Source organism: Dermacentor albipictus, chromosome 6 (assembly GCF_038994185.2).
Source record: "Dermacentor albipictus isolate Rhodes 1998 colony chromosome 6, USDA_Dalb.pri_finalv2, whole genome shotgun sequence".
Classification (NCBI taxonomy): Eukaryota; Metazoa; Arthropoda; class Arachnida; order Ixodida; family Ixodidae; genus Dermacentor; species Dermacentor albipictus.
Window position 1 is genome coordinate 119967515 of NC_091826.1, and position 25926 is coordinate 119993440.

Genomic DNA, 25926 nt, shown 5'->3' on the forward strand with positions numbered 1-25926 from the left:
TTTGATGTCGCTCAGCTTACTCTGGGCCTCTCGTCAACCATCAGCCACCACATCGACAATGGCTCCAACGCGCCATTGCGGCAGCGCCCGTACCGCTTATCCGCCAAGGAGCGTCAGGTGATCAGCGAGCACGTGGACGACGTCATTGGAAGGTCGAATGACGCGGCGTCATTCGACCTTCCAATAGCCCGTGGGCATCACCGGTGCTTCTCGTCACAAAAAAAGATGGTTCCATTCGGTTCTGCGTCGATTATGGCCGTCTTAATAAGATAACGCAATAAGACGTCTACCCTCTACCGCGCATTGACGACGTTCTGGACAGCTTGCAAGGCGCTAAATTCTTCTCTTCGTTGGGTTTACGCTCGGTCTACTGGCAGGTCCTGATGTGAGCAATTGATCGCCCTAAAAGTTCGTTCATTACTCCAGATGGTTTATACGAATTTAATGTGATGCCATTTGGCCTATGCAATGCGCCTGCTACGTTTGAACGAATGATGGACAATATCTTGCGTGGCCTAAAATGGAGCACTTGTTTGTGCTACCTCGACGAGATCGTTGTGTTCGCCCCTGATTTCAGCACGCATCTTCTTCGCCTTAGGCAAGTGTTGACTTCCTTGACCAACACAGGCCTGCAACTGAACCTGAAAAAGCGCCAGTTCGCCACGCGCAAGCTCATGATTCTAGGCCACGTCGTATCACAAGACGGCATTTGCCCCGATCCATCAAAACTTCGCGAAGTGCCAGAGTTTCCGAAACCTAAGACACTCAAAGAACTCCGCGCCTCCATCGGCCACTGTTCTTACTTTAGACGCTTTGTTCGCAATTTTCTCTCGATTATATCACCTCTGACACAAATCTTAAGTGGCACCAACGACCTATCATCCTGGTCTCCTGTATGCGACACCGCGTTCGTGACCTTACGCCTTCTCCTGACGTCTCCGCCTATATATACTGCGACACTACGACCCCACCGCCGCAACTGAAGTGCATACCGATGCCAGTGTTATTGGCCTTGGCGCCGTCCTTGCGCAGCGTAAGTCAGGCTACTCCGAGTATACGTCGTTGCTTACTCCAGTCGTGCGCTGACCTAAGCGGAACGCAATTACAGCGTCACAGAAAAGGAATGCTTGGCCATCGTTTGGGCATTCGAGAAGTTTCGCCCTTATTTATATGGCAGGCCTTTCAATGTGGTTACTGAACATCATGCCCTTTGTTGGTTATCCTCTTTAAAAGACCCGTCTGGACACCTTGCCCGCTGGGCTTTGCGCATTCAAGAATACGACATACGCGTCATATACCGCACCTGGTCGCAAGCACACTGACGCTGACGCTTTGTCCCGCTCTCCACTGCCAGCCGACACGGCCTCCCTCTCCACCATTAAGGCGGTATCCACGGTCGACATCGACACCTTCGCATCAGAACAGCGCAAGGATCTTTGGGTGGCCTCTCTTTTGGATCTCCTTTTTGGCTTGCCTGCATCTCCCATCTCCCGCTCCCTGCGTCGCCAGGCTGCCCACTTTGCTGTCCGTGGTAACCTTTTGTATCGGTGCCACTAACAGCCCGATGGTCGCAAGTGGCTCCTGGTTATCCCTAGGAATTGGCGTTCCGACATGTGCGCGTGTTTCCATACTGAACCACAATGTGCACACGCAGGCGTTTTGAAGACGTATGAGCGCCTGCGGGAACGTTACTACTGGCGAGGAATGTTTAGTTTTGTCCAAAAGTTTGTCCGCTCGTGCCCGCAATTCCAACGCCGCAAATCTCCGCCTCATCCGGCCCACGGTTTATTGCAGCCGCTTCCTTGCCCTGCTCGTGCCTTCAACCGTGTGGGAATTGACCTATACAGACCACTACCGCTAACGCCCACTAGAAAGCGATGGATCATTGTCGCAGTCGATCACCTTACACGCTATGCTGAAACGGCTGTTCTACCGGCAGCGACCGCCAGTGACGGTGCATCCTTCCTGCTCCATCGTTTCATTCTTCGTCATGGCCCAGCTCGGAAGCTGCTGAGTGATAGAGGCCGTGTGTTTCTGTCGCAGGTGGTTGAAGCTCTGCTTGCTCAATGCCGCATAGTTCACCGCACCACCACGGCGTATCATCCTCAAACTAACGGGCTTACAGAGCGTTGCAATCGCACCCTTGGTAATATACCCGCCATGTACGTTTCATCGGAACATACAAACTGGGACATCATCCTTCCATTTGTCGCGTACGCATATAATACGGCTACTACAGGCTTTTCTCCATACTTTCTTCTCTATGGTCGCGATCCTTCCCATAGCATCGATACGGTTTTGCCTTATACACCAGACACGTCCGAGCGTGCTCCCTTTTCAGCCGTCGCCCGATACGCCGACGAATGCCGTCAATTAGCCCAAAGGTTAACCTCCGCCGACCAACAACGTCAAAAAGCCAATCGTGATGGCGACGATACAAATCCAAACTTCGCTCCCTGCACACTTGTCTTGTTGTCCGTGCCTTCTACCACGCCTGGACTTTCGACAAAACTTCTCTCGCAGTATTATGGACCATACCGCATCGTCGAACGCACCTCTACGGTCAACTTACAGCCGCTTACACCGACATGCGACAAGCGCCGCCGTGGGCGGGCTGTTGTTCACGTTCGCCGCCTAAAACAATTCCACGACCCACTCGTCTTCACATCGTAAGTCACCAGGATGGCTCCGCTTTTGCACCGGTGGTAATTGTAATGAAGAAGAAGAGAACAAGAACAAGGGCAGCCAGATCGTCTCTTCCACGCCTGCTGTGCAACCAGTGGGCCAGCCGCATCACCAGTGCTTAGAACGAGTGTGAGCCGTTCGGGAAACCAGCTGTTTCTGCTCTGCGTCACCTGCCTCCTCGGTAACGAACGGACGCTATCATCTGAACTGTTCAGTGCACCCATATATATTTATATATATATATATGTGATATGTTGGCTTCTTATGATATATATATATATATACATATATATATATATATATATATATTTATATATATATATATATATATATATATATATATATATATATATATATATATATATATATATATATATATATATATATCATAAGAAGCCAACAAACACTGACACCAAGAACAACATAGGGGAAATAACTTGTGTTTAATAAATGAAATGAAGAAGCTGTAAATTAATGGAAATTAAAGTGGATGAAAAAACAACTTGCCGCAGGTGGGAACCGAACCCACAGTTTGTTGGCTTCTTATGATATGATAATAAAAATCGGGCCCCTCGGCCAACCCCCCTTTCTTCTCGTCTATATATATATATATATATAGATAATGACAAGTGCGAGGTGCACAATAGTATATTTTACCAACCATTAAATATTTTTTTCAGGAATTTGTCGTACCAAGTCGCTAAGTTATTAAAAAGGGAAAATTGTCAACCACCCAACTGTAGAGCATGGCTCCTTAGGAATGCCACAAGAGCGGATGACATCTTTTACTTTCATGAGCTTGCCTCCACCTCGCAGTCTTGCGCAGGACTAATTTACCATAGTCATTTGGCCTTGTACGTGGATGTCATGCTAATCACCGGCCTATAACGAATGCCAGAATATCAGCACTGCCTCAAATAGCGCCGACAGTGGGCATAACGAGATCTAAATATACAGGCATGCGATAACAGATCTCTCCACTATTCCGGCTCAAATTTTGCAGCAAGATCGCATCTGATGGCCCAAATTGGTTTTTATAACACATGGCAGTGCTTTGCTTGGTTTATTAAGAAAAAAGACTGAATTCGCCTTCGTCTCCGCCACTCGCAGTGATATATTAATAAAACGTCTCGCCTATGTCAGCTCCGACGCCTGCAGCAGAGCAAAGCATAGCCTTCGAAATTGGTTTCCATTAGTTTCTACGGATCGGGCTTTCGAGCGGCACAGATGAACGGAAATACTGCAGATGTTTCGTGAAAAACCAGGCAGTGGACAGTGCCAACTGCTCAGTTCAACAATCCACGGAATAAAATGCGACCTTGCTGCAAATTTCCGCTAGCACAGAACAGCGGTAAACGCCAAATATTTATTTCTAAGTTATAAAAAAACGCGTCTCCATACAAGTACACTAATGCAATCAAGCAAACTGTTAAGGATTTAGACACGCCTCATGCGTGGATGCACAATAAATAGCGCTGATATAGAACATGAACTCGGGCGACGGCACACCGCCTGCGATCGTTAAAGTGCGGCTCCCGCATGTGCAAAAAAGTTGTCGTTTGCCGCAAACTGATTGTAGTGCTTCAGGTGTCACGTCTCGCTTACTTGCATGTTTTGATTTCGTTTCCAGCCAAGTGCCGGATAATGGAGACCGCTTGCACTGATGTCACAAAATTTCCTGAAGTACCCATTACAGGTTTCACTGAAAACCGAACAGGCGAAGAGTAAAATCATCCGAACTGATACAGCAGTCACGCAGCCCTATCTATTAATAACGATGCCTTCACCGGCCCCTTTGTGTCAGGCACCTAAAATGAGATAATTTGGTTAAACTAGCTGTTTCTGTGCAGAACCATAGTTGAGTTTGCCATTTCTTTGCAATCCCCTAGTTATCCCGAAATAGCTCATGGCGTGCACGGAATACGCTCGCTGTGCGTTTGATCCTCTGCACCGTTCCCATTCTGTTTTTAGAATTCCTTGCATTCTTTTTCATTGCAGCGTGAAATTGCTGTGCTGCCCTTACATCGGCTTCCGGTAGAACCAAATGCGTGCTCCTGAACTCAAACTGCGAGAAACGCGATAAAATAAGAGGTTCTGTAATCCGTGAGGCAGGCGAAAAGATTGGTCGCTTTCACACATCTCAGGAAAAGGTGCAGATTTGCAGATAGCTTAGGCTCCCTTTTCAAAACTTTAACAGCATCCTAAATTTCTTTCTAAGACACGTTAAAACAGTATATAACGGAGGCAACAGGATCTTGCTAGGCCGAGTATTTGTTGAGAAAGAAGCCGATGGGGCAAATCTTCCTTTGCAAAGCTCTTTTACACGGAAATTCTTTCAGTGTTCACGTCCTTATGGAGCTCTAGTTGGCTTACCTAGGCTTTAGAGTTCCTTGAACGTGCACTGGTGTGCACACAATGCTCCCAGAGCATGCCGTCGCTCACATGCTAGGTGCAAACAAAATATTGTATCTCATTCCCCACTGAGGGTTGAGCTAGATAAACAGTAGGCTGTTTCGTTGAGTGCGAACTTAACCCTGCCTTTCTCTATTCTTTTTGTTTCTTCTTTTTTGTTTGTGTGTGCGGGGTGGCGGAGAGTGAGTGCTACGTGTACCCAAGGACGCGAATTCTCTTCGCTGCGCCAGTTTCGAGTGTTCGCCCACGCGGATGCGTCAGAATGGAAGCGAATTCACGCTCGAAAAGAGCGGACATTGATACATGTTTGTTGCGTGCCAGCTGCATTTGATTTCCGGCTCACGGAGTGGCACTCCTCGCTCGGAGTTTAGGCGGAAGTTGAGGCGACAACTCTCGTGACGCATTACGGCCCACAGTGATTCCGCTACACTGACTGTCACGGCAATGCACAAGTGAAACAAACTGACCGCTTGCAAGTGAGTCAGAATCGCTTCCATTCGAAATCTGTCTAAAAAAAAAAGTTGTAGTCGGCTTCACGGCTTAGTTGTGCGGAGGTTCTTTAAAAAGGAAATATGCCATGCTTTTCGCAGGAACTGCAATGACGTAACCTTTGTTAGAGTACATATGCGTTGTCGTTTTGCTTCCGGAGGTTCGAAAGCGTTTTCACTTGCGTGTATTTTCACGGCATTTTACTTTCTTTTTTCTGCTGTGTTCGTGTTTCATTGCAACCAGTTACACTGCCTGCATGTACTCGTTTGCGACGGACGACACTTTGAAATTTCAGCGTCATCACTTTGTGCGCTTTTTACGCGCATTTCTAAAGTGAAGCTTTTCTGCTCCATGCCACCACATGAGATGAAGCACAGAACCTCGACAATTTTAGTTTTCTGTCACCGTAATTTAGTTTATATTTTTAGAGGATAATGCCGAATTTATCAGAAGCTGCATATGCTGCAGATGCCTGATTGATACATTGTTTTAGGAATCCGACATACATAGTGACCACGTAAGTACACCCATTGTATTACTTACATTTCCTTTTTATTACATAACAGATGAGATATGCTTGTACTTTCCCACTGCCAACTTCCCATCTTTATCCGCGTGGCCACGTCGGCACTGTAGACAACTAACGCGCCCCATTCTGAGCAAAAATGACGCGTATACGGTGCGCCAAACAGCACGAAGTGTAATAACGTTACATAATGTGGGTGTCCTTTTCTTAAGTAAGGCATGTTCGTGTAGCCATCCTCCTATTAGGTTAGTTCGGTCCTCATATATTACTCTACGCTTTACCTGAACATTGAGCAGACGAACACGTAAACAAGTGCTTCTAGGACGTATTATGCCCGTTGAACAAAACCTCCCCGCGCAACATGGAATCAGGAGAAGTTTATTGGTAGAGGCTGAACTGTGTGACATTCCTCTGGTGAGCTACTCAGTGCTCTGGGAACGGCAAAGGTAAAGACAGGGGAGAACGATAGGTGACGATGGCGACAGAGGGAAGAGGCAAAGCACAAAAAGTGCAAGACGTCTCATAGCCTAGAATCCAGGGGCCTGCATCTTGATAAGACAAGCAAGGCCTCAATAGCTTCAACAATAGTGTCACGTTGTAGCGACCGTTGAGAACGCTGCAGCAAAACTGCGAATGACGAAGCTAACTTTTATTGGGCGAACTTGTGTCAAGGAAACAAGCGTGTTGGCTGTTATACACCACGCGTGGAAGGTTCCAGTGTTATCGTTGGTGCCCGCGTGATTACCAGAATCTAATGCACAATTCGCGTCGCGCATTCAATCTGATTTACAAGGGTCGGCGCGGATATTCACGACAGGTAGAATGAAGGATAACATTCACGTAAGTTCCAGATCATGCAGGGGCGTCCTGCCTGCCCCCCCCCCCCACTTCCCTATAGATAACATTAAGTAGTTAGCGGGTGAAATGCAGTCTCCGAGAAAATGATAAATAAGTACCCGTGTCAACAGATTTCCCGTGGCCCGGAGGTACCAGTGCGCAGGCCTCTGACAGCGGTTTGCTGTCGACACAGGCACAAGCGTCAGTCAGTCTCCCGGTACTATGTGTACTTTTCCATGCGCTCAGGGCTCTCCCATAGTAGATGCCTTATAGATTCCTGCAAATGGCGCAGCTCACAATCTGGGGACGGAGGGCATCGCAATAAGTGCACGTACCACCACGCAAATGCTATTTCCCGCCCAAATGTGTAAGAGCACTGGCACAGTTGCGCTGAATTTTTTTACTGTATCGAGACCATGGAAACGCCGGAAAAGTCCTGACCGAGATGAGAGGGAACAGTGAAATTATTTTAAGCAGCAGTTGCACCGGATGTGTGCACAAAAAATGGAGGTAAAAAAACACATTCACGCGAAGCTGGACATGGCGCTCAGGCGTAGTTGATACATTCAAGGCGTTCTTTAAGAAGGTGGCAGCAAATTGCTTACTCATGTAATCCAGGCTTGGTAGGAATGATGGGACGCGTGGATTTCCGGGAAGCCCATGGAAAGAGATTACAGTGCAGATGAATAGTTTTAAGAAATAGAGATTTCAGGGCCTCAGCCTCAGTCCCCCTTGAGCAACCCTTGCCAAAGCTTGCGTACACCTATAGTATACGTGTGTCATAGTTTCAAACCGCAATATAGCTTGGACATGTACTGCTTTCGATGTGCCTTACGTATTTCCTTACCCCGTCGTTCCTTCTCTTTCACCGAATTGTCGCAGGTTCGGTGAACTCCGGGAGTAGCCGAGCGGGGAGCGCCGGCAGCAGCAGCGCCTCGAGCAGTCGCCGGTCGAGCGCTGCCAGCGTAGCGTCCAACCGTTCGGATGCCTCGGCTGCCGACGACGAGGAGGCCTGGGAGCACAGGGCGTCACAGCCGCTGAGAAGCCGCGAACGACCCGGTTCGGGGCGAAACGAAACCGTGTTGCGAGGAGCAGCCATGACGGGGCTGGGTTTTGTTCGCGTCAAACTGCTTCAGGTGAGAAATCACGAAACCGATTGATACGCTCGGTGCACGTTTGTAAGCGAAGCGACGTAGTGCTGGCGAAAATGTAAACACAAAAAGAAAGGAAAACGAACGGTGGAGCTTGCGCAGTTCTTCACTATTCATCAAATTCTAATTTATCAAGTACATGTGCATGATTTGGGCCCCTGTATTATCCTTGCTTCCCAGAAAATTTGGGCCTATCGAGTTTGCCAGATTTGTTTTCTTCTTGAGTGAATGTACCGGTAGCGCCACAGCATTTTCCTGACACTCTACACCTTCTGCAGTTTCTCGATCATTTCAGATTCCTGCATCTTCTACTCGGACTCCGAAAGCCTCGTCGAACCTTGAATTTCAGCAAGACGAATAGGAATTCAGTAAAAGCGCCCACATATTATTCAATGTGAAATGTAGCTTCAGTGAATCGGTTGAGAGAGGGAGAGAGAGACAACAGTGGAGGAAAGACAGAGAGGTTAGCCAGTGTAAGTACAGCCTGGCTACCCTGTGCTGGGGAAAGGGGTAAAGGGAATAAAAGCAGGAAGCAGAAGGAAAAGAAATAGAAATATTCAAACAGTAACGCGATGCTACACGCTACAACTCTGCTGAAGTTTTTGAGTACTTATGATTTGTGCCACCCTCTTTGAAGCGGTTAAGTGATGTACTAGAACTAATGCGATGCGTACAATTGTGTTTATTGTTATCCTAGCCTACACGTAATTCCATAACACGCTTTTTATGAACTGGACAGGTCGCAAGTTTAACTTCGCATCATGTTAATTCACTACGTCGTTCCAAGCAAGGCCGAAATGGAAATACCAATTTACTGATAATCCAAATGGCCATAAATATATTAGTAAGCTAAACTCACTCGACAAAGTCTACATGTGCAAAATTTAAGCGCGAATGAGCCGGCAGTTTAGCATGAAGAGTCATGTATATAGATGGCGTTCGAGTTTCTGCTAGACGTAGCGGGTGGTACTTTTTCGTTTTTTTAGGAGAACAATTACGTAACTACTGCTACAGCTGTGTTTTAAGTATTCCGCGCCGGAAATTATCAATATTTCCGTAGTTAGAGGAGTTTTTGTAGTTGAGGCCTTCCATACTGTTTTGCAGACACAACGACTCCTTATCCAGCGCCCCTTGGACCTCTGAGTGGCGCTGGCTAAGACTCCTAGGGCTACTTCTAGTAAGCATAAATACCCAAGTTAGTGGTCGGTTTGATCACCGTTGCTGCAGCACAACTGGTAGTGCGACGCACGCGTAATACGGAGGTTGGGAGTTCGGCTCCCACCGGCGACGCGTTATTTTTTTGTCCAATTTTATTTCCCTTTATTATTTTCTACATTTTCGTTTCAACTACAGCTAATTTCCCCGGTGTATTCGATGGCTCCATTGTCTGGGGGTATTATATGGCCAGGATTAACAAAATAGGGCCCCTATGTCCCCGTTCTTCTCCCGTTTCTCCACTCCACTTGTAGCACTAAACGACAAAGCTAAGCCATATGGGTTTCACAGAAAGAAAGCTCCGCAGTTAAAGAAAAATTCTTCCTAGCTCCGAGTGTAGTTTCGTAGTACAAATCGCGTGGGTGACACTTTTCCCTTTCGCAGCACACTGGGCTGAACCCAACAATTTCAATTGACTTTCCTCTTTGTGATTTTCCTGTCTTCTCGGGAGGTGCGCTTGTTCTGTGCTCGAATTTCTCGAAGGCGCACTGGCCATTGACGCACACTGTGCTCTTCGTTCAGGTGGAGCTGTCGCCCAACAACGGCCAGACGGGCGGACACGAACCTTCGGACCAGCAGGCGCCGACGCAGCAGCAGCCGACACCGGCGAGGCACGACATCGTCGACCCTTTCTGCGTCGTCAACCTCAAGGAGGCCGAGGAGATTCCGGGTGCGCGCAATTCATCCTATACGTTACTGCACAGCAGGCCTGTATTTCACGTGGTGTGACGTCACCTATACGGAACACTTGCGCTTACGATGCAAACCGCGCGTTGTGAATGGTACCTATCGTGGCGGCGCATTGGCCATGGCATTTTGCTGCTAAGCTCTAGGGCACGGTTTCGGTTTCAGCCGTGAAGGCCACCTTTCGGTGGAGGCAAAACGCCAAAATGCTTGCGTGCTTATGTTTAAGTGCAAGTCAAAGAACCCCACGTGGCCCCTACCAGGGGCCGTCTGGTCCATAGGTCGGTCAATCAATCAATCAATCAATCAATCAATCAATCAATCAATCAATCAATCAATCAATCAATCAATCAATCAATCAATCAATCAATCAATCAATTCCTATTATTTCCCAAGACGCTTTACAGATTGAGGTACACAGAAGGAGGTTCCATATCAAAAACTGAATTGAGACCTCCTGTTCATGGTTAACATAAAGGTTACACTGGCAGGAACAGCAGCTGAATAAGTACAATCACAAAAATCATAAATAATGATAAGCACATATAAACAAATGAAGATTTCAATGGACAACAATGTATAGGCAGTAAGTAATGTAGTGAACGTAGATAAGACGTGCACAGAAGAGGACGAAAAAAGAAACAAACTAAAAAAAGAAGTTAAGCAACATGTTCAAGTACACAAGACGGCAAGTCTAAAATGAAAACCGGGTTTATTCAATGCACTGTGTCACATACATATGGCATAACAAAATTCTTTTGAATTCATGGCAGTATATCTATAGGTTTTCTGGAGTTTTATGACAAATGGTAATGTATTCCATGGTGATATGACTACAAAGTGAACGGTCTGTTTGTCATAATTAGTACGTACATAATTAGTGCGTAAATTTAATTTTAGTGGGATTATTGGTATGTATATTCATTTTGCACCATTGAACTAAGTTACGAAGATCGCTATTAAGTGTGGTTACTACTGTTTACGGATATTCGCCAGAATATGAAGTGTTATGTCATCGCTATATTGTATACGCTTAGAACGTGAGAGGCAGTTAGGTAGATCATTATTATAAAGGATAAGAGCAACGGGCCCAATGTAAGTCCTCGTGATACACCTAAATTAGTCAGTCATTCTGGGTTTAGAATAAGCATCGGAAACACTGAAAAGGTGTTATCTGTCTCGTAAGCAGCTGCCAAATAGTAGCAAAGGAGGACCTGCTATACCTATTCAATCTAGTTTGGCATTAAGAATGTTGTGATAAATGCTGCCAAATGACTTCGAAAAGTCTACAAATAAGGATCCTGACAATTTGCCATCATCAATGGCTTTCCTTAATTGGTCAGTACGAGGTACAAGTGATAGGTCAGTGGCGTCACCGGAACGAAATCGAAATTTGTTAGGTGAAAGATTAATAAATTTGTTTGGGTATTTTATCTATCGTTTTTCCAATTTTTTTAGATCACCTTGCTAAAAAGGGTAACACAAAGATTGGCCTATACAGTAATGAGTGATTGCCTTTCTTAAAAACTGCGGCAACCTTACCACGTTATGGTTCGCGAGAAAAGGCGCCTGTTTTAAACATCAGGTTAATAATTTCGGACAGAACAATCATATTGACTTAGAAATTAACATGCAGGACTGGACAACATTTAGTGTTGTACAGTCCAAAGCCAGTTATTCTTAAATTGCTAATTACTGATACCGCCTCATCAGGAGTGGTTGGAAACACATAAAATGACTGTGGAAGGCGCTTTGGTGCATATAAGTTCGGTTCTCCTTCACTGGAGATATTAGGAAAGAAAAAAATCGCCGAAAGGGTCCGCAGTCTTAAGCGGCTCCAAATAAGTATTACTATCGTGGGATATTTTGGCTATGTTATCAGCTACTTGTTTCCAATTCGAAAATGAATTCACTATTTGCCGTTCTTTTCTTTACAAAAGAACCACGTTTAACTACTTTTTGTTCATAATATTTGGTTTTAGCTTCTTTAAGCCAAGCTGAAAGTCAGTTGCAGAAGTTTTTGTACCAGGCACGTAAACTTACATTGAATGGCTCTTCTTTTTTTGCTTATTATAAATGTTTTCTCGTGTGCGCATCGCCTTAAGCAGACTATCGGTGACCTATGGGCTTTGATGTGACGCCACTTTCTATTTACATCTGAATATCTGAGAGTAGGAATGATAGCGTGATAACAACTTTGTTAGAAATCGCGGTAAGGCTACCTGCAGATCGCTGGCGTTAAGAACGATATACCAGTCAGTATGAGATACAGCTTCCGAGAATAGTTTTTTTATCAAGACACGTTTGGTGTAAAAGACGGAATAAGAATAGTGTGCAGAGGTAGTGTGCAGAATGACGGGGAAATAGTCGGTAATGTCAGTTTCATGTACTCCTACATCAGGTGGAATCAAAAGACGAGACAATGCATGATCGGTTACAGGGCTGGAACTCCCAAGAATGGAACGCGTAGGTACATTAATAAGACATTCATAACCAAAGCCATGAAAACAAGATAAATAACTAACAGAGCTTGGGGATAACTCCATTAAGTTCATGTTAATATCACCCATAATTACGACATTCTTTCTTTCTGCATGGATAACTGTCCCATTACTTTTTTCGAGAAAATACGAAAATCTGGGAGCTGAAGAATAAGGTAAACGGTAAATGCGACCAAAGATGACATTTCTGTTATGGCTGTTGAGAAAGCTAGGACCAAATTCCAGCCACACCGATACCCAGTATTGAATACTTAACATGAGGTCGAGTCTTCGTTTGCACGGTATTTAAGACGAGGTATAGACAGCTGCTCTACCGTAGTTACGGGACTGTCTGTGGGCATACTCGGATTTACAGGAAGGGAAACAGTACAAGTTTTTGTCAACTTCGCTAAGCTAAGTCTCTCAGATGTGAATGATTTATAAAGTGAAAGAGTTGAAACCACATTCTGGAAGCCATCATATTGTTTGCAGAGGCTGCGCACATTGAAATAGATAAGAGAGCGGTTACTATTCTGAAGGAAGTAATTTAACTCGCTCGCCGTGTAATAAGATGCCATTGCTGCTGGCACCCCTTAGTCCCCCTACTTATGGATTGGGTTTTATTATCAAACCGCGGTTATGGCCAGTAACAGCCCATAATTTAATTTCGGCATTGCAATAGCGGTTTATTACTGAAATATTCAGAATTTCTTAAGTCCTAAACGCGGCAGTTAAGGCTTATTATGACATTTGCCTGAACTTTTTCTAACAGAGAAGTACAGATTCAATTCAAAGTTACGCTTACACAGGTTGCTCAAAATTAGTTTTCCAATTAAGTGCAATATAATTTCAAATGTCTTCCGCGCTCATATAAAGAACATTTATGGGTTTGCACGTATATGAGCATGGAAAATCACATTTGGCTTCGAGATTGAACTTTTCCTTATAGCCGTCTACTTGGGCCATCAGCTGAAGACTCTTCAGAAGAAGCGAACCTGCGTATAGGAGTGAGACGGGAGTGGGTGTGAACCCACAAAAGTAGGGGTGCTGTGGCAGTCGTGTGTGATATTGGCAATCATCGCAGCAAGCTTGTGCTGTGCAACTTTATCCTCAGTGAGGTGGGATGTTGACTTCCCGGATTATCTATTACACGACCTATTTTATAACGGCCATGCTGCGATCAATAGTACCTTTTTTTTTTCAGAGAGAGAACGGAGTGCATTCAGAAGTTGGCTTTCAGCTCATGTGTCCTTTAATAGCATGATAACGTCGAGAACTTGGCGTTTTCGGGAGGCACCGGCTTCTGCTTGCTGCATGGAAAGCAAAATTAAATAGCCAAAAGCACCGGAGAACATTGAATGCAGTCGAACAGCATAAACACATTCGACTCAACAGTCTACGAAGCCACTGAACATAGTAAATGAAAGGAGCACAAACATTTATTAGCATGTACGAAGATTCACAGCTCTATAAGCAAATACATAGCTGACAGTTTTGCAGACGAGTGGAATATGATCGCACTGTACGCCAGAGAACTTCGCATAACATCATACTGTTTAGGTAACCTTTCTTCTCGCATGAGACAAATAGTTTTACTATAAACCTAAAATGCTTGTACATTAAACGATACATCTCTAAGCAACGTACATCTCGTCTTTTGCATATATTTATCTTGAAGTCTGAGTTTGTGTTATAACGAAAACAATTACGAATAATTATTAGCAGCCAGCTCGTGGCCTGCGAAATTTCGTGGTATATTGAATTGGTTCCTACCACGCTGACTCGCATTGCAGCAATGTGGGATCCACTCACCATCGCAGTCAGAAGAAGCCTGCACCATACACTCGAAACCGAAGCCAAGCCGATCATTCGTCCGTTCAGCAGAGGAAGCGAAGATTGTAAGCGGAAATTCGTCAGCGCAGCTTCAAATCTGAAAAAAAAGAGAAAAAAAGGAAACACTGGGAACTCTGAAGGCGCAAGAGGGATGCAATACTCAAACCCTAGCAGCCGCAGCGGAAGCCGCCCCACCATCGGAAGTTGCAGTTGACGCGTGATCAGAAATTCTACGAGTTGTCGGCCGCACTCCTATAGAACGAAGGTGTGAATGCGCCCGTGCCCTTGAGATCACAGAAATCCAGAGCTCGGCGATCTCCAGAAACTAGGCGAATGTGTTTGAAGCACTTGGTTTGAGCCACATAAATCAAAGTGCGCAGCACGGGGGCTCCATATGCGTGCGAGAATGACTAGCAAAAAAAAAAAATTTTTTGCTTCTAAATGTGTAGGAGAGTTGCACAACAGTTGTCTTTTTTTGTGTGTGTGTGTGTGTGTGTGTGTGTGTGTAACGGCAACGTCCCTTGCTGTGGTCCCATTAAAGTGATCTCTATAACGTGGCTTTATGACGTATATATGGCTTCCGAACTGCTTCCGTGACATGCAGTCAGCAAGAAACATCACCTTCGAGATCTGTTCCTGTCATCCAGGGGGAGCGGTCGCTGGGGTGTCAGTTTGGGCACCATCTATTTAATAGGCACAGGTGCATATTACGGTGTGGAGCCGATCGAGTAAAGCTAATGCAGCATGCAATAACACGCATCGGATAGAGCAGATAGTATAAAAGTAAAAAGCTCGCTTAGCGAAGCGTCTGAAAAAGACTCCCGTATAGCGAAGGAACTGCAACTGATATAGTGAAAACGCTTGCAATGTCATTTCGGGTAGCGGCGTACCAGACCTCTAGGACTACTGAAGGAGGAGACAACTGCCTTGTACATCTTCCGTGTGTTTTGATGTATAACTTGCTAGGATTGGCGCACATCTGCGAAGGTATTCGTAAAGCCCACTGCATTCCCAAAACACGGGTGTCTGCTGCCAGTTCATTACTTCGGTGAATTTGATTTCCCACTTACCATTTTATTCATAGCCCCTGTTTCGTTGTTGCATACGCTTGTCCGGCAGCCTTTCTGGTTTTTTTGTTCGTTTGTTTCTTCCTTTTTTTCTGGCGTTCTTTCTTTCTTCCTTCCCCTACTTCTTTCTTTCTCTGTTGTTTATTTGCCCTGCTAATTTGTTGCCATGATAATCCCAAAGAGGTCATCAGGCTGCGGGTGCGTAGTGGGCGTAGCCATGCGGACATTCCGCCGCGACGACAACGAGGCTCATTTCCGTACTCTTACGCAGCTACACTTTGTCAAAATTTCAACAGCGCTCCTCCCACCCACACTTCGGGCGTCGGCCAACGTGACTGGACACATCCACAGTGCTCGCAGTGATGACGCTCACACGAATGGCAGGTCATTGGCGATAATGAAAGCCGCACCATCCCGAAAGAGCCCCGGCCCTAGGTGTAGTAATGATTGAGGAGATTCCGCCGCAGAAAGCAACGTATAAGTTATAAAACACTCTAACAAAGGTCTCGATAACAATGTGACCCTCGAGAGTTTACCCAAGTCCAAGAACATAAAGACTTTTATTCAGGTCTTATCGCAATGAAGGCGCGTTGTTCTGCGACCAATCTCGACTCCGTTCAGGAAGGGTTCCTGCGCGTTCCAGAGGAGTGGGAAGCACCGGGCAACCCTCCCTCAACACCTAATTTGTGCGGCTGCCGGCAAGTCACAACAAAAGTTTATAGTAGTGCTGTCGCGGCAGCAGCTTGCATTTCCGAAAACGAAGGCAACTTCAATTTTATTTAACCAAGCAATTAACTGTGTCAGCTGTCATACTGAATGAGGTAGACTCCAAAATACCGTCTTTCTGCGAAATTTGAGCAAGAACGGTGCTGTGATTGGTTTTAGAGTGATCGATGTTGCGATGGTAACGCTCATGCCCACGATGTAAAAATTGATTGGTACGTGATAAATAAGGGAATGGTTAATCAGTGAGCGTGGTATAGTTTCTAATGTCACTTATAGCGACGCGTTGCCTTCGCGGCACTGTCTTTTACAGAAAGCAGAGCACCACAGCTAAAATGCGAATGTAGACTAGCCCCATTTCAGGTCAAATCTCTTGAAATGCATACGCTCCCCCAGCTTCCGCTGGCCGCTATATATATATATATATATATATATATATATATATAGAGAGAGAGAGAGAGAGAGAGAGAGAGATAGTCATATCGTAAGAAGCCAACAAACACTGACAGTACGGACAACATAGGGGAAATTACTTGTGCTTAATAAATGAAATAAGGGGGAACGATAAATTAATGGAAATTAAAGTGGATGAAAAAACAACTTGCCGCAGGTGGGAACCGAACCCACAACCTTCGCATTTCGCGTGCGATGCTCTACCAATTGAGCTACCGCGGCGCTGTTTTCCCATCCACTTTCTTGGGTATTTATGTGTCCTACTAGAACCCTGGGTGTGTTAGCCAGCACCACCACTCACAGACCTTGGCGGCGGACGTGGAACGTCCTTGTTGCCGCAGGCGTCACAAGAACGTGAAATGAACACAAGGACGTGAAATCACGTTCTTGTGACGCCTGCGGCAAGAAGGACGTTCCACGTCCACCGCCAAGGTCTGTGAGTGGTGGTGCTGGCTAACACTCCCAGGGTTCTACTAGGACACATAAATACCCAAGAAAGTGGATGGCAAAACAGCGTCGCGGTAGCTCAATTGGTAGAGCATCGCACGCGAAATGCGAAGGTTGTGGGTTCGCTTCCCACCTGCGGCAAGTTGTTTTTTCATCCACTTAAATTTCCATTAATTTATCATTTCTTTATTTCATTTATTAAGCACAAGTAATTTCCCCTATGTTGTCCTTGCTGTCAGTGTTTGTTGGCTGCTTACGATATGACTAATAAAAATCGGGCCCCTCGGTTAACCCCCTTTCTTCTCGTTGATATATATATATATATATATATATATATATATATATATATATATATATATATATATATATATATATATATATATATATATTGTTGCGCTCTTAGGTGTGTAATGGATTCACGAATGTGACACTCTTAGGAGCATAGTGGGTTCACGCCTCAAGAAAAAGTATGCGGGGGCACCGGAGGGTGGTGAACGAGGAAGACGACGTGTGGCTGGCTGGCTGAATCTCGCCAGGCGCTCAGCTAATCCAGGCCATCGCTGCTAACTCTACCCGGCTTCAAAGTAACGCCTTTTGTGGGCGCAACAGAGTGGTGGAGGTGCTGGGTACGACAGGACGTACCACGGAGTCGCAACATCCAGAACTTCGCCGGAGCCGTCGTCTTGCCGGTCTCTTGCCAACGACCTTCCCTATGCCTCAGGACGGTGATGGACAAATGCCAGCTCTAGTTTCACCTTCTCAAAGGTCAACGCCAGTTGGACCTTTGCGGCACTACATGGAGCCACGCTCGTTCGCGGGAAAAGTGGGCGAGGACGTCGACGAGTGGCTGATGCACTACGCAAGGGTGAGCCGCTACAACCGTTGGGATTCTGTCACTCAGCTTGAATATGTCGCGCTCTTTCTGAGTGAGACGGCGCTGATGTGGTATGAAAACCACGAAGACTCCCTAACAACATGGGAGCACTTTGTCGAGGAAATAAAGAAGTGTTTTGGCGACACCCACGCCAAACAGAAACGCGCCGAGAGAACACTTGCTCAAAGAGCTCAAGCTCCTGGAGAAACATGCACTATATACATTGAGGAAATCCTCAAGCTGTGCAAAATCGTAAATCCGCAGATGTCCGAGGAAGACCGAGTCGGACATCTCCTCAAAGGAATTGCAGAAGATGTGTACAATTTCCTCATAAGTCGGGAACACGTTGATTCCGTCTCAGATGTCGTGCGTCATTGCCGTACGTTTGAGACGTTGAAAACACGTCGCATTGTGCCAAAGTTTGGACGCCTGGCGAATGTGACAACCATTGCCAGCGTAGATCAGAGCCCGTCTGCCGATCTTTCGTCTACTATACGGCAGATCGTGCGTGAGGAACTGCTGCGGCACCAGGAACTTGCGCGCGACGTCATACGACAACCTGACGGTTATTACCCGCAACGCATGGCGCCTGCCGCACCCTGCGCTTCCTGGCAACCGGCGGTATGTGTCACAGACGTCAACCGCAGAGGTGCTCCATGGCCACGTGAGGGCACATTTACGACCGAACACCGACCTGCAGAACACCCTCGCTCCAGCAGGTTTGCACGCAGACCGACCGTTCCCCCTGTGCAGCAGGCTCAGCCGCTTCGCTCTGCTACACGACCCCCCACGGCTGAGCGCTTCGAAGGGCAGTTCATCGATCGTCGTTTGCCTGTGTGTTATAGCTGTGGCGACTTGGGTCACATTGCCAGGTACTGCAATCGCCGCCAACCACCGAGGTTCGACCGATCGACGATGTCTAGGCGGTACCGCGCTCCTCTGGGCGAATCATACTCGCCCTCGCAGACATACTTAGGAAGCCTGCGTCACCAGCACCCGGAACCGCTGCGGAACCGTTCTCCAGCATCCGATCGCAGCTTGACACCACCACCCGCTCCTCGTGTAAGCCGATCGCCCTCTCCGCGGCGTCGATACCCGTCGCCACCTCCGGAAAACTAGCCAGCGCGGCCGTTGGAGGTGAGGTCGCTGGACAATCTTCGCTGTCGACAGAGATACCTCCAACCATTTGTATGTTTAAGAATACGGTGTTTGTATTAATCGACGGGGTTTCATCCATGGCCTTAGTGGACACGGGAGCAACCGTTTCCGTGATGAGTCTGGCGTTTAAAAGCCTCCTAGGACGAAAGGTGATGTTTCGCTGGGACCGTGCCGATACGTTTCGCGGAGTGAGTGGGGAGTTGCTGTATCCTGTGGGCGTGTGTAATGTAGACGTAACCTTGGGTGGCCAAATATTTAACGCGGAGTTCGCTGTTCTACCGCATTCTACGCATGACGTAATCCTGGGCCTTGATTTTTTGAAACTGTGTGGTGCCACTGTCGACTGCAAAACGGGTGAAATCAGTGTAGGTACGAGCTTTTCTGCTGCGTTTATGGAAGGCCCACCGAATCGTGAAAGTGTGCTTTGTGTATCCCGGGATACCGTTGTGCCTCCGTTATCCGCAACGTACGTTTCAGTCGCCTGTTTTCCAACCACCGACGGAACGTTTGATGCTACCGTGGAGCCCGTTCACCTGAGCTGCATCAAGAGGAATGTACTGATACCGTATTGCACGCTGTCAGTTGTTCAGGGACGCACCAACTTATGGGCCGTAAACTGTTCCAGTGAACCTGCAATACTACCACAGGGTCTGAAACTTGCCGCCTACCATGAAGATCACGTGCTATCGCTCGCCATTCTTACAGAGGCCCTTGATTCTGCGAATGAGCGCCATTTCGCTAATGTCTGCCCTGCGGCGCACTCCTCATTTCTGACTATGGTAAACAAGTCGCTCAGCACTAAGCAGCGTCACGAAGTGGCGAATATTCTGCTAAAGCATGCCCGACTGTTTGACTTCTCCCAGCAAGAGGGGCCACCATTGTTTCCTCCTTCTCGTATACACCATCGCATAGGTACGGGATCTGCCCAACCACTGCGACAGAAACCATACAGAGTCTCACCATCGGAACGCAAGGTGATCAATGACCAAGTCCACGAAATGCTAAATAAGAATGTAATCCAAGAATCGTGTAGTCCGTGGGCAGCGCCAGTGATCCTGGTTAGGAAGAAAGATGGTTCATGGCGATTTTGTGTTGACTACCGCCGCCTCAACACCATCACTAAAAAGGACGTATATCCTCTTCCGCGTATTGATGATGCTATCGACTGCCTCTCATCAGCGTCTTACTTTGCGTCTGTTGACTTGAGGTCGGGGTACTGGCAGATTCCGATGCACGAGGCAGACAAGGAGAAAACGGCATTTGTAACACCAGATGGACTTTTTGAATTTAATGTGATGCCGTTCGGGCTCTGTAATGCGCCTGCAACTTTTGAGCGCTTCATGGACAACATCCTGCGTGGTTTGAAGTGGGAAGTATGCATGTGCTATCTAGATGATGTAGTTATTTTCGGGCGCACGTTCAGTGAGCACAACGCACGTTTCGATCTTGTGCTAGACTGCTTGGACAAAGCGGGTTTGGTCCTCAACTCGAAGAAGTGCCATTTTGGAGAGCGCCAAACACTCGTTCTGGGACACCTAGTGGATAAGGACGGTATACGACCTGATCCAGCGAAGACTGCTACGGTGGAAGCCTTCAAGCAACCTCGCCATGTAAAAGAGCTACGCAGTTTCCTAGGGCTTTGCTCGTACTTCCGCCGGTTTATTCGTGGATTTGCCAACATCGCGTATCCGCTGACATGCCTCCTCCAGAAGGGCGTTCCCTTTGAATGGACTCCTGAATGTGAAGCTAGTTTTCGTGAGCTGAAGTCTCGTCTGACGTCTCATCCCATTCTCCGACACTTCGACCATGCGGCTCCCACAGAAGTTCATACGGACGCTAGCGGTATTGGCATCGGCGCTGTCCTTATCCAACGCGTCGACACCAAAGAACACGTCGTCGCCTATGCGAGTCGTTCTTTAAGTAAGTCCGAGCGTAACTACACCGTTACAGAGCAAGAATGTCTTGCAGTTATTTTCGCAGTACAGCGCTTCCGGTCGTACCTGTACGGGCGCCCCTTCACTTTGGTGACAGACCATCATTCTCTCTACTGGCTGGTTAATCTCCGTGAACCGTCGGGCCGGCTTGCGCGTTGGACACTCCGTTTACAGGAATATAACTTTACCGTTTCTTATAAAAGCGGCCGCCGACACGCCGACGCTGACTGCCTCTCGCGCATGCCGCTTCCAACGACGGACTGCGACGCGGACAACTTCGACTGCTATATTGCATCACTGGAGCCGGGATTTCCTGATATAAATACCTTCAAGGTCGAGCAACAAAAAGACAGAACTTTAGAACCACTGTTCATTACTGCAAGGCAATCAGCACCATCAACTCGTTTCTGTGTTCGTGATGGGGTTCTTTACAAAAAGAACTATTCTACTACAGGCCCACGATATCTTCTGGTGGTCCCGGAGAGTCTCCGTGTCTCCGTCTTGCGCGCTATGCATGACGATCCAACATCTGGACATTTGGGTTCTGCGCGAACTCTCTACCGCCTTCAAGAAAGGTTCTACTGGCCCAAAATGCGCCAGACGACCGCCCAGTATGTGTCCAGCTGCAACGAGTGTCAACGTTATAAGCGTCCGACGAGTGCTCCTCCTGGTCAACTCCATCCAGTGCCACCCCCCAGCACTCCCTTTGAGCAAGTTGGCATCGACCTCCTCGGTCCTTTCCCGCGTTCATCCGATGGGAACCGCTGGATTATCGTGTGTGCCGATCACTTGACACGCTACTGTGAGACAGCTGCAATACCATCGGCTACTGCAACCGAAGTGTGCATTTTTCTGCTGCGTTTTGTCATTCTTCGACATGGACCTCCCAGAGTCATCATCAGCGATCGTGGGCGGCAGTTCACTGCAGACGTGGTCGAAGAGATGCTTCGTCTATGTGCTTCAAGGTTTCGACATTCCACCCCGTATCATCCCCAAACAAATGGCCTTACGGAACGCACGAACAGAACTCTCACTAACATGCTGTCCATGTATGTCGAGTCAGATCATAAGAACTGGGACAGCGTGCTACCTTTCATTACGTACGCATTTAACACCTCAAAGCATGAAGTTACGAGTTACAGCCCCTTCTTTCTTCTTTACGCTCGTCCGCCTCGTTATACACTAGACACTATCTTCCCGTTCTCCAGCCACGATAATCTTTGTATATCAGAGACAGTCTGTCTTGCTGAAGAAGCCCGACGACTTGCTTCTTTACGCACTCTTCTTTCACAAGACCGCTCGAAGGCACGCTACGACCGCCGACGCCGACACGTGATATATGACCCTGGTGATTTAGTGTTGCTCTGGAAACCAACCAGGAAACGTGGACTATGTGAAAAACTGCTGGCCCACTATCTTGGCCCCTATGTTATTACGGAGCGCATCAGCGAATTAACCTACCGCATAGCACGTCTCACATCAAATGGCCGACGGTCTGCAAAGACTGAACTTTCGCATGTCGCCCGTTTAAAGCCCTTTATTTCTCGATAGCCTGTTAGACTTGCCCGGCGGGCTTCGTCTGCGCGGAGGGAAATGTTACGCTCTTAGGTGTGTAGTGGATTCACGAATGTGACACTCTTAGGAGCATAGTGGGTTCACGCCTCAAGAAAAAGTATGCGGGGGCACCGGAGGGTGGTGAACGAGGAAGACGACGTGTGGCTGGCTGGCTGAATCTCGCCAGGCGCTCAGCTGATCCAGGTCATCGCTGCTAACTCTACCCGGCTTCAAAGTAACGCCTTTTGTGGGCGCAACAATATATATATATATATATATATATATATATATATATATATATATATATATATATATATATGGTGTGTGTGTGTGTTATGTTTTGTGCGCCGAAACCTGTCTCATAGCTTTCGTTGCCGAAACGCAGGCAAAGGCGTCCAGCTGGCACAGAGCAAGAAGTCTCTCTACCCGGAATGGAACTCCTGCTTCGACGTCCAGATTTTCAGAGGTGAGAACAGTCCGGAACTTTGTCGTGCAAAAAATGCGTTTGTTATAGAAGCAACGAAACTATAGGGGAACGTACACGTTAGTAACAAACAAACGAGCTCGTCAGTAAAATCTAAGAACTCACTCTTTACAACATTGCAACAGGACATCCTTTTTTAACAGATGTCGAGAGTTCTTAGCGGCGACAATACAGTAGCCGTGCAAGGATTTGTGGCCCCACCGTATGTGTACTCTCCAATCAATGTCACCTGTCGGTGCACGTTAGCACTGACGAAATTCTTCCGCCTGTGAATTCTGAGCAATAGTACTCCGCATAAATCTAGTGAAATGCACCTGGTTTCTCCTCGATGGATGACAATTGTAATTCGAAGTAGCACAAACGCGACAAAGCAGAGTATAATATCCCGAACGGCAACAACTCGCCCGTATATATTGAAAAGTTGCTTTTAGTCCAGTTATCACTTCATAAACGTTCCAGCACTTAAAAATACGAGCAAGAATGCCAATGGACGATTGCTTTAGTGACCACTACCCTGATCTTTTTTTTGTTTATTAAAATGCATAATAGGACAGCTTGGTGCATTTATGCCGGAACCGACTATTCCTTGTCAATTAGCAGAGAAAGCAAATATGCGTAAAAATAGAGAATAACGTCACAAGATATGGCGCTTTGTAGAACACCAGATGTATGAAAACAATCAAGTCCAACAGTACATGAATCGCAAAGTTTTATGCACGGGTTCAGTACAGATACGCATATGTATATATATATATATATATATATATATATATATATATATATATATATATATATATATATGGCCAATATATTCAATGGCCAAAATACAGAACACAAGCAAATACACTAAAAAGCACAGAACACAGTTAATTAAACATTAGGTATAAACACGATCACCTCATAAATCAATTTTGAACACAGAACAACATTTACATCAATCATTTATCATATCACGACAAACTGAAATTTAATATGGAGGCGAATCAGAAACTCATTGCTCCTATTTATTGTTAGCCAAAATAAGGTACGTGCAGGCAATTAAAAATGCACGTACTGTTCTACGTACCTTACGCTATTTTCCCACATAATTCCCACACTGATTCAGACAGTTGTCCCATCGCAGCACTAAACTTGAGATGCCTTTGTGGTAAAATTCATCTGGCTTACAGTGGAACCACCATCGCACTGTTGTCTTGGCTTCATCGTTGCACCTGAACCGCTGTACTGCCAGGAACGTCTTCGGCGGACCCGAAACTTGGAAATCACTAGAGGCGAGGTCCGAACTGCATGGTGGATGGTCCAGACTCTCCGATTGGAATGAGCGGCGCTTGTCGGTGGTTCCGGTTGTCGCATGTGGCCTCGCGATGCCGTGGAGGACAACCACGTTGTCCACATTGAGAATCCCTCGGCGACCTGATAGCAGCCAGCAAACGTGACGGTGTGGAATAAGAACGGTTGGCTGCATTTCCCTGTGGATTTTCATGGGCGTTCGTTCCTTGCTCCATAGACAACTAATCACATTTTGTTCCTCGTAGGCCGTGGTCGTGCCAAGCACAACCGCCATCTTCAACAACTTACAGCAGCGCTGTGCCATGGAGCTACTGGCAGATAAAGCAGGGCCGGTCCAAGAAAGGTCCACCGCTGGGAATGGATGTCCTGACTTCGCGTTTACGGCCGTAATATGGCAAAAAATAGGGGCAAAAACTTTCTGATTCGCCCTCGTATTTCCCCAAAATGTATGTATCCTCAAAAAGCCTTTCAACGCAAGACGTGCTCTCTTCTGAAGGCAGGGGTTGGGCGTAGACCAGGTATCTTTTCTATTGAGAATGGTCTTCTATCTATAATTAGTGAATTTGCTAGCAATACCCTCCTTAGTGAATCATATTTAGTCCAGATGATGCACATCTTCACCTCGACACTGTGGACTAGAGGCACACTATCCTGTGTAAAATGTATCGCGTCAATGCTGTACCAAGCCGGAGGCGGTGCACTGATGCTTCGAAATTTGTTTTCTCTCAGGTTTGACGGAACTTATAGATTTATACAGGGCTCTATAAAATAGAACTCCGAGTTCTTAAGTCGGTGATCAAACCACGTAATTTTATAGAGACGACAGGCAGTCTGTCTCAACCGCAGACGGACTTCGCTGCGCTAAAGAGGAAATCGACTCTCTCTCTCTGCGTTATTCTGCTCCCTATTCGTAGCTGCGTCTGCTGTATTGGTACCAGGAATATTGCAGTTTCCGGGTATCCGCTGAAATACAATTGCGTGATTCCTTGCGCTTGCTTTTGTGTATTCTTAGAGCGTCGCATACAATAGCAAACTGTTTAAAGAAATCTTTTTTATTGCTTTGTATTAATACGAGAACGGCGTGCGAATCGCTGAAGATAATCCAAATTGGCTCAGTTTTTACCGATGTTATTTTATTTATTTTCAGTACTACACCTTTCAGCTGAGAGCATAGCAGGACGGCTATACAATATGAGAAACGTTTACAAAACAATCAAATATGTAAACAAGCCTAGAAAATAAGATGTTACAGTAACGCATTACAACAACATATACTGGTTATATGAATACAGGCAGTGAGCATCACTCTAGTATATAAAAATATTGATACTATAAACAAATAAAAAATCTAGTTTTTGTTGCCTTCAATTTTATTTGCGAATTCCGAGAATGATTTAGTGCTTGTGATAGGTGGGTGAAGTTGGCTCCATTCTTTTATGGCGAGCGGAAAGAAAAAATGTTTAAATGTTCCATTACTGTAGGAATATTCAATTAATTTGTTTGCATGGTTTTGATGGGTAGGTCGAGTGTTCCAAAACGAAGTGTATTTGGATGCGTCTATCTTGAGATTGTTGCGAAGTATCTGGAAGAAAAATTAGACGCGAGCTTCTTTCGCTCTATCTGCTAGCGT

General features: G+C 46.4%; 1 protein-coding gene and 1 non-coding gene across 12 annotated transcripts in view; one reads left to right on the forward strand and one right to left on the reverse strand.

The window, feature by feature from the left end:
* Positions 1-25926, forward strand: part of LOC135913786 (putative protein kinase C delta type homolog) — a 725274-nt gene that overhangs the window by 325745 nt on the left and 373603 nt on the right. For 8 of the 11 annotated variants that reach the window (XM_070541297.1, XM_070541298.1, XM_070541300.1 and 5 more), the window contains 3 exons: positions 7832-8085; positions 9838-9985; positions 22908-22988. In XM_070541297.1, the coding sequence (XP_070397398.1) occupies positions 8047-8085; positions 9838-9985; positions 22908-22988 (268 nt within the window). In that variant the 5' untranslated portion in view covers positions 7832-8046. The other 3 variants (XM_070541301.1, XM_065446440.2, XM_065446439.2) reach the window with 3 other exon arrangements.
* TRNAS-CGA (transfer RNA serine (anticodon CGA)) lies at positions 16705-16777 on the reverse strand. The gene has a single exon. It is a non-coding gene; the product is annotated as a tRNA-Ser (tRNA).